This window comes from Aquila chrysaetos, chromosome 1, assembly GCF_900496995.4.
Source record: "Aquila chrysaetos chrysaetos chromosome 1, bAquChr1.4, whole genome shotgun sequence".
NCBI classification, from domain to species: Eukaryota; Metazoa; Chordata; class Aves; order Accipitriformes; family Accipitridae; genus Aquila; species Aquila chrysaetos.
The window spans coordinates 3316469-3328976 of NC_044004.1; the positions used below are offsets into that span (position 1 = coordinate 3316469).

The 12508-nt window shown below is 51.5% G+C and overlaps 1 protein-coding gene and 1 long non-coding RNA gene across 2 annotated transcripts in view; one reads left to right on the top strand and one right to left on the bottom strand.

The window, feature by feature from the left end:
• Positions 1-5207, bottom strand: part of ADRA1D (adrenoceptor alpha 1D) — a 51023-nt gene extending 45816 nt beyond the window's left edge. Inside the window, exon 1 of the mRNA XM_030025407.2 lies at positions 4151-5207. Coding sequence (XP_029881267.1) covers positions 4151-5117 — 967 coding nt within the window. The 5' untranslated portion in view covers positions 5118-5207. The remainder of the gene's footprint in view (positions 1-4150) is intronic.
• Positions 5208-7413: 2206 nt separating this feature from the next.
• Positions 7414-11801, top strand: LOC115346420. The gene is made up of 2 exons (XR_003925138.2): positions 7414-10379; positions 11068-11801. It is a non-coding gene; the product is annotated as an uncharacterized LOC115346420 (long non-coding RNA).
• The last annotated feature ends 707 nt before the right edge of the window (positions 11802-12508 follow it).

Below are 12508 nucleotides of genomic sequence, written 5' to 3' on the forward strand. Positions count from 1 at the left end.
CCTTTCTCCTGCATCAGGTTTGAGAAAGCAGGTGACTATCTATCTATAGGTGTTGTATAGCAGGTTCTGCTTCCTTGACCCTTTGCGTAGATGTCCTACTGCAAGGACAAATCCAGCACCTAACTTTTAGCAGGGGTTTCCATTAGCAGAAGAGCCAGTGAAGCCTCTATGGTTGTGTGACTTAAGAGAGAGCTTCTCTCTCTGTTCTCTCTAATAAAGGCTTGAGCTGACACAGGATTGAGCTTTCTCTCACCTGGGCATCTTGCCTCCATTAGACTTAAAAAAAATCCAGACTAGGATACATCCCACCTCTCTGCAAATACCTGCAGCACAGACACCGTCACCTGGTTAGCTGCCCCTGGCTGCTTTTGTAGTCAAGGGGGAGGAAGAGGCAGGTTGATATCACAATTCATCTCATCCTAAGGAGGATGTCCAAAATATGTCAGGTGAGTCACACCTTCAGGCACTCTCTGATAAAGGTGGAGATTTGGGTGAATATGACTGATCCACCTGGTATTGGTGTTGCTCAGAGAGGGAGTTGGACCTTCAGCGGTCCCTTCCAACTAGCATCTCCTTGATGCTATGACTAGCTGAAATAAAGGCACAGATGTCTGAAACAACTAAAGGGAGATGAATCCCATCCTACAAAACACCCTTAAACTCCTGGCCCACATCTCTGAGAAGCCTCCAGTTATGTTTTCTCAACAGGTCTTTGCTAAGGGAAGAGGCACCCTGGCATAAACCACGCAACCACCACCCAGGATCCCCAGGCAAAGCAGCTTGGTAGGGCTCTACTGCACACCCAGCAAAAGATACAACCCACACAAGACTTATGTGGGTAATTAGGATCTCATCTCTTGTTGAACAACCAGCTGCTTAAAGAGTCTCATTAGCTGCAGAAACTGTTAATTGTGTTAGAACTCCTGGTGGTGGCATCCTGTGCTTGGGGATGTATATCACAAATCCAAGAGTGAGCTAAATTACTCAGCTGATAAATAGACTGTGGAGGTATTGGGGAGTTTGAGCTGATTTAAAGAAGATTCTTTGTAGATTATTCGAGCATGGAGAAATGGCTGACAACATTTGGCACGTACATAGGTCCTGCTATTTAAAATTATTGGTTATTTCAGCTTCTCAACACTGATGTGATAAACATTACTCCTGTGTAACTAAAGTGCAAACTGTTCTGCACGGAGTTGCAAAGATGTGTGCAGACTCACACAGACACACAGAGCCAGTACTGAAGTTTCTGAGTGCTAAGTCAATGCTAAGTAGAGCTGGGAGTCTTTTTTCAGTTGACAGATTTACTTATCCCTAAAAAGTATAATCAGACAACAGTCAGTCAACAGTGTAAGTCAATGACAACTTCTTGCAAATTCATGTCAAATAGAAAAAAAAAAGCCAAAGCATTTCAATATTTTGAGAAGAAAATAGATCTTACTTATTCATTTCATTTTAATGTGACAGTTCATTTTGAAATGCATCTGAGTATTCATTTTTAATAAACTTCCATTCACTCTTACATTGAAACACTACGTTTCACTTCAATTGAAAGTGAACTTTGTTTCTCACGAGTGTTTCATTTTCGTTGAAAATGTGTATCAATATTATTTCCACTTGGCCCCAAATTATTTCGCGTAAGTTTGTCTAACAAGCAAATAAAAAAGCCATTCTAATTAACCATTTACAATCTCCTTTTCAAGGAGAATTGGCCCCAGCATGTTTCAGTTTGTGAGTTTACAGCGAACTTTGCTGATTTCTCTGAGTTACAGACCTGTCTCCTGAGCTGTAAAATCAGAGATTAGACCTTGTAGAAGTTTCTGTTCTCCTTCTAGATAGCATTGAATGATTCTCAGATTTGAATAGGAAATTGCAATTAATAAAAGGGGGGTGAAATAAAAGGCAGCATATTTTGTAGTCACAAAATAAATGAACTTTTGCTGTGTTTATATTGTACATATAATACAGCAGGAAGTAAAGATCAAAGCCATGTTTATAAAGAACTTGGCAAGTTGTGTGCTTGGAGGAAGCAAACGGGTTCATGGGAGGTACTTAAAGAATGAAGTTTGGATTTTTAGCTGGTGTAAATCAGCAAATCTCCTTTAACTTCAGTGCAGGGGTAGTGATTTACATCAGTGGGGAAGCTGGTTCAAGGGTTTCAAGGGAGAACAGGTATCGTAAACCAAAATAAAATATTTTTTTCTACTTTAAAGTCTTGCATGATGTTTGTTCCCTATTTTCAAGTACTGGGAATAACTCAGAGGAACAGGATCCCAACTCCCAGCTTCATTAGCTGTAAGGTGTAAAGGTGCAAATGAGGTTCGGAGCTGGTTCCTGCCCGCCTGATCAGCCAAGGAGGCAAGTATCAGACCGGGGCTGCCCAGAGAGCTCAGCCTTCGGGTGCTGGCACCTCCCTGAGCCCCACAATTCCCAAACTATTTATTTGCAGGCTACAAAAATCTCCCAATGCACCTGATCAATGAAAGGGAAACTGAGGCACGGTCAGATGGGATAATTCGTCTCGGGTCTGGTAGTGAGAGAAGTTCACTGCAGCCTTGCTGCTCCCTGCCTGAGTTATACCGTGAGCTCCCGTGCTCACATAAGGTGAAAACTCTTCACAGCAGCAATTTCAGCCCTATGGAGGGCTGAGATAGTCTCACCAAATACCACCCTCACCCAGAGAGAGAAACTGAAGCAAAGAGGTACAAGACAGCAGCATGGTGAGACCAGACACCCACAACCCTCATCCAGCACCCTAGGGACACCCCAGCTCCCAAGGCACCATCGGTCCTGGTGAATTATCCCACTGGAGGGCAGGTGGGGATTGTGTGGCCTCAATTAGGTGCGTAACGGCCTTGGGCTCCAGCTGTCCCCAGGGGGACAGCCACAACGCTGGAGGGAGATCAAAACCTCCTCAGCAGGTCAAAATCAGTCCTGCGGTCATGATGCTGTTTCCATTCATTGACTTGAGAGGCAGCCTCAAGCAAGAGGATTTGAAAAATCCTGAGAAAAAGTGCAGAACTAGCTATAACATTTCCCTGGCTGCAGGGTTAGTTGGACACAAGTCCCCGGTCGGCCGTGGGACATGTGGATCCCACCCAACAGATGGAGTGACAGACCTCGGCTTTGCCGAGCTCTGCGCAAAGGCTGTTGTCAATATTCAGAAGTTATTTTAATCTTTTTTTTTTTTCCCCTAGGTTTAGCTACACCACTCCAGAGGGTTAATCAGGTCCCGTGAGTTGGGTGCCTGTTGTTAGATGAGGTGGTGATGAACAGCACTGGCTTTCCTGCACTTCATGGGCCACGGGCAGCGCTGGTGCTGGAAGGGGATGTTGCTTTGGACGTTCCCCGGCGGGCTCTGTGCCCGCTCAGCCTCCTCTGCAGGCAGGGGGCTGCATTCTTTTCAGCCGGGGAAAAAAACTTGCCAAAACTTTAGAGGACAACCCGTCAAACAAGCCCAAACGAGCACCCAGCGACACGGGCACCATGACAGGGTCAGGAGCTGAGGGCAGGACTCCTGGAGGAGGTGGATCAGTCCTGGGAAATCACCCAGGACCATCACCCTTGTAGATAAGACCTGGTCCTGCTCCAGGTCCCTGCACAACATTGGCATCCTGGGAAGTCAGTAAGACTTCTGCTTCAGACTCTGACAAGGTCCTCGGGGGGGTCAAACCTCACTCCTCTCCAACATCTTCACCAGTTCACAGCAGAGGTGGGAGCCCTGGGCCCACGGAGGCAGATCCAGGTGCCCTCCCCCAAATTGGGAGAAAGGGAGGCTGGGAGCAGGGACGGCAAAGCTGTTTGGAGACCACTGTGCCATAATTATAGCCTGTTTGAAGCAGAGCTGCTTCCTCCTTAGCTTGAACTTCATTAATTAAACTGCTGAATGCAGAATGAATTAATTAAACCAATTAGTATGCTGCTATTTTATTCATTTGCTATTTACTCTGATTGATTATGTGACTCTGATTAATAAATATTGAATAAGTGTTAATTAATTGAATTAATTCATTGCTGGTTTATTCACCTACCAGTTACCTATCCCTCACCTCCATGCACGAGTTGTGTCCTGAAAGTTTGTCCCAAGGAACAGGTTCCCAGGGGCTCAGCCATGGGCAGCGGGGCCGGGATGGGGGCTGGGGTCACTTACCAAAAGGCAGGACGAAGAAGAAGGGGAACCAGCAGAGGATGAAAACACCCACGACGATGGCGAGAGTCTTGGCTGCTTTTTTCTCACGGGAGAACTTGAGGAGCCGCACAGAGAGGGAGCTCCTGAAGTTGTGCCCCTTGCTCCGGGTGCTGGAGAGAGGCTCCTCCAGCACGCTGCGGCAGTGGATGCGCAGTACCACTTCCATGGATTTATTCCTTTCCTTCTTCACCCCTGCCTCCAAGCTCCGGGTGGTCCTCCTGGCCACCACGTAGATCCTGAAGTACATCACCAGGATGACCATGAGGGGCAGGTAGAAGGAGAAGAGGGAGGAGAACAGGGCATAGCCCGGCTCCTCTGTGATGCTACAGATGCTCTCATCCGGCGGTGGCGGCTCCTTCCATCCCAGCAGCGGCCCGATGGAGATGACCATGGACGAGAGCCAGACCACCACGAGGATGACCCCCGCCTTCCTCTCGGTCATGATCGTGGGGTACTTGAGGGAGTACTTGACGCCGATGTACCTGTCCACGGAGATGATACACAGGCTCATGATGGAGGCGGAGCAGCACAGCACGTCCACCGCCGCCCAGATGTTGCAGAAGATGCGCCCAAACACCCAGAAGCCCAGCACCTCCAAGGTGGCCGAGAAGGGCAGCACGGTGGTGCTGAGGAGAAGGTCGGCGATGGCCAAGTTGACGATGAAGTAGTTGGTGACCGTCTGCAGGTGCCGGTTGCAAGCCACCGAGAGGATGACGAGGATGTTCCCCACGATGGCCGAGAGGATGAAGACGGCCAGGAAGACCCCGACGCCCACAGCCTGCACGTCCAAGGCGAAAGTCAGCGTGGTGCCGTTACCCTCGGGGGTCTCCTCACCTTGCAGCCCCCAGGACCGGTTGGCACCGCTTTGGCTGCCCTGTCCCGTCCGGTTCCCACTCAAGCTGCCATTACTCAGCTCAGGGAAAGTCATTGTAAAAAAAGTCCGGGCTCCATGGAGGGCGACGAGAAAGCGATGCCGAGGCGCAGCCCCCCCGGCATGATCCCCGCAGCCCCCTCCAAGACTCGCTCAGCACCTCGCTCCCCCCACCCCGACCACCACAGCGGGCCAAGACTCGCTCCCCCCCGGCCGGGATGGAGGGATGGAAGGCGGGCAGGATCCGCTTCTCCTCACCGCCCCCCCCCCCCCCTCCCCGTTCTCCCCCCCTCCACCACCACAGCCCCCCTTCACGCCACCCGACCGTGCTGTCCCCCTCCCCACCACCGGCTCTCTCCTCCCCTCAGCCCCTCCGCCTGCCCTCCCGGGGGGGCAGCGAGGTCCGTGCCCCCCCGCTGCCCTCTCATACTCCGTGTAGGGTGAGGGGGGGGGGGGGGGGGGGGGGGGCTGCGTTGGGTAGCGGCCGGCAGCGCTCGGGATGGCTCCGCTCGTCTTCCCGCTCGGACGGGAGAGCTCCGGGAGAGGCGAGGGGAGGGAAGGGAGGGAGGGAGGGGGGAGCCGGGCCGGGGGGGGGGGGGGTGTTGTCGGGAGCCCCGCGCGTCAGGTGCCGCCAGAGGAGGAGGAGGAGGAGGAGGAGGAGGAGGAAGAGGAGGAGGAGGCGGCAGCAGCGCCGGGCGCTTGCGAGGGGAGGCAAGAAGATGTGAGGGGGGGGGGGGGCGAGGGGCAGGCACCCACTCGGGAGGATGGGGGCACAACCTGGGGGGGGGGGGCAGGAAAAGACGGAGGGGGCAGGCACGCGCTTGGGGGGCAAGCACCCACTCGGGGAGGGGGCAGCAGGCACCCCCCCCCCCCACGGATGGGCAGGCGCCCACTCGTGTGTGGGGGGGGGGGGGGCACACAGCACCGGGGTGCCGATATCCCTGGGCGGGGGGGGGGGGGGGGTACGGCGGGGGTGCAGCCGTCCCGCCGCGGCCGCCAGGGGGCAGCATAGTGCAGGGTTTGCCCGCCGGCGCGGGCGGGGCCCCGGCCCCCCCCCCCCAACCCAACCCAGCCCAGCCCCGGGGGGTCCGGGCGCTGCGCTGCTGGGGGCTGCACCTTCGCACTGGAGACCCCCCAGAGCCGTGGTTGCCGGGACCAGGAGGGTGCTCTGCAAGGATGGCAGGTCTCCCCCCAGCCCCAGCGTCCCCCCAAGAAGATGTCCTGCAAGGCTGGCAGGTCCCCCCCAGCACCAGCGTCCCCCCAAGAAGATGTCCTGCAAGGCTGGCAGGTCCCCCCCCAGCCCCAGCATCCCGCCAGGAGGATGCCCTCCAAGGCTGGCAGGTCCCCCCCCAGCACCAGCATCCCCCCAAGAAGATGCCCTCCAAGGCTGGCAGGTCCCCCCCCAGCACCAGCGTCCCCCCAAGAAGATGTCCTGCAAAGCTGGCAGGTCCCCCCCCCAGCACCAGTGTCTCCCCAAGAAGATGTCCTGCAAGGCTGGCAGGTCCCCCCCAGCACCAGCGTCCCCCCAAGAAGATGTCCTGCAAAGCTGGCAGGTGTCCCCCCCAGCACCAGTGTCTCCCCAAGAAGATGTCCTGCAAGGCTGGCAGGTCCCCCCCCCAGCTCCAGCATCCCACCAGGAGGATGTCCTGCAAGGCTGGCAGGTCCCCCCCCAGCTCCAGCATCCCGCCAGGAGGATGTCCTGCAAGGCTGGCAGGTCCCCCCAGCACCAGCGTCCCCCCAAGAAGATGTCCTGCAAGGCTGGCAGGTCCCCCCTCAGCCCCAGCATCCCCCCAAGAAGATGCCCTGCAAGGCTGGCAGGTCCCCCCCGCCAGCACCAGCATCCCCCCAAGAAGATGTTCTGCAAGGCTGGCAGGTCCCCCCCCCCCCCCCAGCTCCAGCATCCCCCAAGAAGATGTCCTGCAAGGCTGGCAGGTCCCCCCCAGCATCCCTGCAGGAGGATGCCCTGCAAGGCTGGCAGGTCCCCCCCCCCCCCAGCTCCAGCATCCCCCCAGGAGGATGTTCTGCAAGGCTGGGAGGTCCCCCCCCCAGCACCAGCATCCCGCCAGGATGGTGCTCTGCAAGGCTGGCAGGTCCCCCCCTCAGCCCCAGCGTCCCCACCAGGAGGATGCCCTGCAAGGCTGGCAGGTCCCCCCCAGCACCAGCATCCCCCCAAGAAGATGTCCTGCAAGGCTGGCAGGTCCCCCCCCCCAGCTCCAGCATCCCCCAAGAAGATGTCCTGCAAGGCTGGCAGGTCCCCCCCCCCCAGCCCCAGCATCCCACCAGGAGGATGCCCTCCAAGGCTGGCAGGTCCCCCCCTGAGCCCCAGCATCCCCCCAAGCAGATGTCCTGCAAGGCTGGCAGGTCCCCCCCCCAGCACCAGCATCCCCCCCAGGAGGATGCCCTGCGAGGCTGGCAGGTGTCCTTTTTTGCCCTGCATCCAGGGCTTCCAGCAAGCATCCTTCCCATGCTAACCCTGGTTCTCCCGTCCTGCCTCTCCAGCCCAGGTGTCATTGCTCAGGCCCTGAGCATGGGCTGCCCCTCGCTAGTTTTTTTTCCAAAAGCAGAAGGGACAATCAGTGTCTTGCGTTCAGGGACAGCGTGTGATCGGCAGCTCCGTGTCTGTGACTTAACCCTGCTGCAAGACTTGGAAACGGCAGCTTGTAATTAAAACATATAGGCGCATATTTCTGGCTAATTTGAACAGAGTTGGGTTTTTTTCCCACTGATAAAAGCAGATCCTGTTTATACTGGTTTCCTCCCAGTGACCCTACTCTCCTGCCTCCATACGTTGCAATGGGGACTGACCCCAGTGTTGAACAGGGGCTCTCCCTCTGCTCCTTTCTACTGTACACAGGAAATATTTCCTTGGAGTGTGTTTATCCATGATTTTTCAACTCTTCTTTCTTAAAAAAAAATGATTTTAAAGGGCAGTCCAAGTGGACAGTGAGGTGATTTAACTGTTGCTCTGTCAGAGCACGGGAGATCCGTTGATTCACTGAATATGAGAGTGGACAAAAAACCATAACAGTATATTTATTCCCTTATTTTCCTTGACAGTCACTGCAGGAAATGGCACATTTCTCATCTTCCTTATATCTTTCATGCACTTTTCTCTTCCTTAAGATTTCACCCTCCTTCCTAGACCTGGGTTTTTGACCCTGCTGGGAACATGCAAAGTAGAGCAACTGGAAAATACAAGCAAACAGAAACAAGTACTGTACAAGGAATATGTTCAAAAGGATGGTTGTCTTAAAAAAACCCACCCATCAAACCCTTTAAATTTTTTTTAATGTGAACTGAAAAAAAAAAAAAAAAAGAAAAGCCCAAACACCCAACACTTGAGGTCAAATTACTCATTTTCCTTATGTTTTGATGAAAACATGTCAACCACCAAAATGAAGTATCGCTTCTTACTGGGATGCTAAACTCAGCATGGGATGATCTCAACCCATGGAATTTTGTAGCTGTATCTTTGCAGCTACACAGATTGCTGTCTAGATAAATATATCTCATCTAATCTACCCAGTGACATACAGAGATAAAGAAAACATGTGCCTTTCTCCGAAGTTAAGGCTGGACTGAGCTTCTCATGCACAGCAGGATTTTAACCACCTTTTTTGTCACAAAAGAAAGGTTTTTCCCAAATGACGTGGTAGGAAATGTCAGTAGGGTGAAGATTGCATCCGCCTTCCATCTCGCCCTCCCTGGGTGAGCTCTCCTCCTCTCCTGACCTCTCCAAAGCCAACTTGCCCACGTTGCCGAGAGGCTTGAGCTGGCCTGGACTGCAGGGTTCGAATGGGATGCAGGGATGGGATAGCTGAGCTGAAGGTGCACTTTTTTTTGGGGGGGGGGGGGGGTAAGGCTGGGGGTTGTCACCTCGTGTGCTGCTCAGGGCTGACGGACCTGCCCCAACCATGCATAAATTCTTTGGGGTTGCACTGATGCCTTTGGCCTCCCAAGCAGGGCAGGGAGGGAGCACGTCCCATGCTGTCATTGCGGCTCAGCTAATGAACATCAACTCATTAAGATCCAGTTACCTCGTTGCTTTCCATCTGTCTCCTTGTTTCAGTCTAAACCAGGGCTATTACGGTTAATTTAAACCAATGAAGAACAGGTTTATACTAATGCTCGTAAACCCGAATGGAAGTGTTCGAGTAGGTCTGCATGGAGGAACTGAAGGGCTTGAAGTAAACACAGACGGAGATCTGCGAGCACCCGGGACCTTGCCAATCTGTTGGGTTTGAGCTGGAAGGACGTACAGCGCCTTCCCCTCTTGACGTATTACATCTCTTTCCTCCCTTTTTTAAAAGTTTTTTTACCAGTTTGGGCAGAGTTTATCCTAGGACTTGGGTAGTGCCATATAGTGCTGTGAACAGGGCTTTTTAAATTAAAAGAAAGACACGTACACCTGATGAACAGTGTTTGTCACGCTGTAATTGCAAGTTACGCCTGACTCTTGAAAAGGAAAGGCATTTTTTTTTCAGCGCAGAAGACCACAGCTTAAAGGATTTTGATCAACGTTTGCATGTACTCCAGATTTACGCGAGGTACACCACGGAGAGCGGTGCCCTGGGTACACCCTTGCTCTGCAAAGGAAAATTAGCCGCGGTGGAGCTGCCTGCAGCATCTCTCGGGTCCAGAGCTGGGAGAGATGGATCCTGCTCGCATTCAGTGCAGAACAGAGCTGAAATGATAATATTTAAGTGATTGTAAAGGTGGGCTTGCCTTGCCTTGGGGAGGACATCACAAAATCCTCTAGGAAGCCGGGATCGGTCTTTGCTACATGTCCCTCTGAGGCCATGTCCAGCTGGAGGTTAGTTAGCTCTGCTCGCTCCTGTGTCCAGCTGACCCCAGGTCTTCAAGCATATTAAAAAACGGGCTAGAAGTGATTGCAAGGGATGATTCAAACCTGTACTGCTGTCCCTTTTGGTGCTCAACGCGGGGCTCTTGAGAAAATCAAGATAAGGACCGCAACTGGGAGAGGTGATGGGGAAAACATGGACTGGACACTGCCAAAGAGCATTAGAGTTGTGGGAAATTTTTCTTTTAATTGTGGCTAAAGAACGAGGGGTGGAGTGTGCATAAATTGTCCACCTTTGTCGGTGTTGTGATGATGTTATTTTGACTTTGGTGGGGGAATTCTTTTTGTGAGGGTTGTGAAGATCGTGTGAAGAATGTATATTTTAATGGTATTGTTGTATTGTTGCAATTTTAGTTGAAGTCTAGGAAGATCAGGCTAGGCTTTGAATGTTTATGTCTTAATTAATGAGACGAGGAGGATAAGGAGAGGAAATAGCTTTTATTAGCTGATTGATAAAGGTGGGGGAAAAGAAAATCAGACAATCCTCTTGTAACACCTCCCTAAAATTGCCCAGACAAGCGACCTTCCCTTTCCCCTTGCCTTCCCACACCCTCGAACCATCCCAGCCACTGCCACATCAACACCGTTACTGCATTTACTACATTTCCTAGTTTTGTCCTCTGTACGTGTGAATATATCTGCTTTGGGTTTGGTTTGGTTTTTCACTGTTTGCTACCCTACTGCAGTTCTGGTGGCCATCAGTGGTCCCCAGACCAAGCGTGGGAGGGACAGTGGTGATCTGGCCCACGTCCCTTTACTGAAGATCATAGAATCATAAAATCATTTAGGTTGGAAAACACCTTCAAGATCATCAAGTCCAACCATCATCCATGCCCAAGGGATGGAGTTGCCTCTTCCAAACCCACCCTTCATGGTGGCTTTCTCCTCCTGCAGTGGACTCCAGTGCCTCCCTATCATCTCAATTAGAAAGTCTCCCTTGGTCCAGCCAAAACTTTCTTTGCTGTTATTTCACAGCTTTTTGCCAGCTAACATGGAGAGTAATTTATTACCTTCCTCTTACGGGTTTTAATTTGATTTTGGGGCAACTGAATAGAAAAAGGCAAAATAAAGGTAAAAAGAAAAAAAGGAAGGAAAGGAAAAGGGTTACCAAGCACATTAACTCCTTATTTCTGACCACTCTCTTAGTGCAATGGAAGTGCTGTTACAGAGCCTGGCTGTGATTAACAGTGAAGACTCTCAGGAGCAGAAATTCCTTTGGCTTCCTGGGCGCAAGAGCTGACACAGCAAGTGGAGGGAAGCGAGGCTGAAGCTAACAGGAGCCCCTCCGAACTCAAAACGAGAGGTGGCATGAAACAAGGTGGCAAAGCATCTTTCAGGCCATCAGCAATCGGTGCCCATCGACATGCACGGGCTACAGGCATTTCGGAAGGAGCAAGCCTCCACCCCAAATCTCAGACACAGCCTAAGACAGTGGATGGGAGCCAAGGAAAGATGCCAGGTTTTTTTGTGTTCAAGGAGAAGAGTTCTGAGTGCCACGCTGATATCTGGGCAGCCAAGGCAGGTGGGATGGGTAGATAGAACAAGCAGATAAGTGTGGTTTATAGGGCTGGTTGGACGTGTTTGTTATTTCAGTGGGAATGTTGATGTGTTCAAAATGAAGCATTCCTCAGGGATGTTCTTTTTTTGTTTTTTTTTTCTCTGTTAAGAGCCATATAATAAAGTACTTAAATACCAAGAAGAACATTTTAGATCCGCATTTCAAACCACTTTTTTTCAGGGGGGGAACGAGTAAAACATAAGGCCGATTACTTCAGAAATTACTAACAGAATTAGCAATTAGCAGAACAATTGCTAATGATGATGTAAAAAGAGCAGTCACTGATGTATAAAATAAAATAAATAACAGCTTAAAAGATAAATCACAGCAGAATGAAATGCATAAATAAAAATGCTACAAAAGGTCAAAAATGCAACAAAAGGTTTCTCTGTTATCACAGAAAAATATTTCTGTTGGCAGTTTTGTTTCCTTGAGAAATTTCACTTCCCCCAATTTCACATCAGCATTTATTTGCCATTACTGTATTTTTTTCCTACCAGTTAGAAATTCAGACTGTCAGCTGCCCTAAATGGCAGGTACGGTTAAAGTCCTGAACCAAAGCCCTTCTGATTTGTGAAGGCCTGCCTCTCATGGTTGACTCTTTTGCTCATAAATAAAAGTCCTGAGAAGCAACTTTTGGAAAAGGAGGCCAAACTAGGACTTTGCCTACACAGAGAAGTTGTCATGACAGTGCTCCATCCCAGCAACCATAAGATAACCACAAAACTTGAGAAGGTCACTGTCCCAACAGCTGCTGTTTAAATAAACAGGGGATATAGAAGTTGGATAGAGGAATGGAGAAGTCAGGAGCACTAGGAGGAGGGGAGGATTAGCAAAGAGGATCTGCGTGTTTGGCTTGAGGACTTCCCTGCGGCAATCAGGAGCAGGGGACACTTGCAGGGCGTGAGGATCTTTGGGTTTGGAGACAACAGGGTGTCTGGGATGGTGCATGCATGCGAAGCCACCTCCGAGCTCGGTCCTGCTATAATAGACCTGTCCATGTGTCATCCTGGACACGAGGGCACAAGA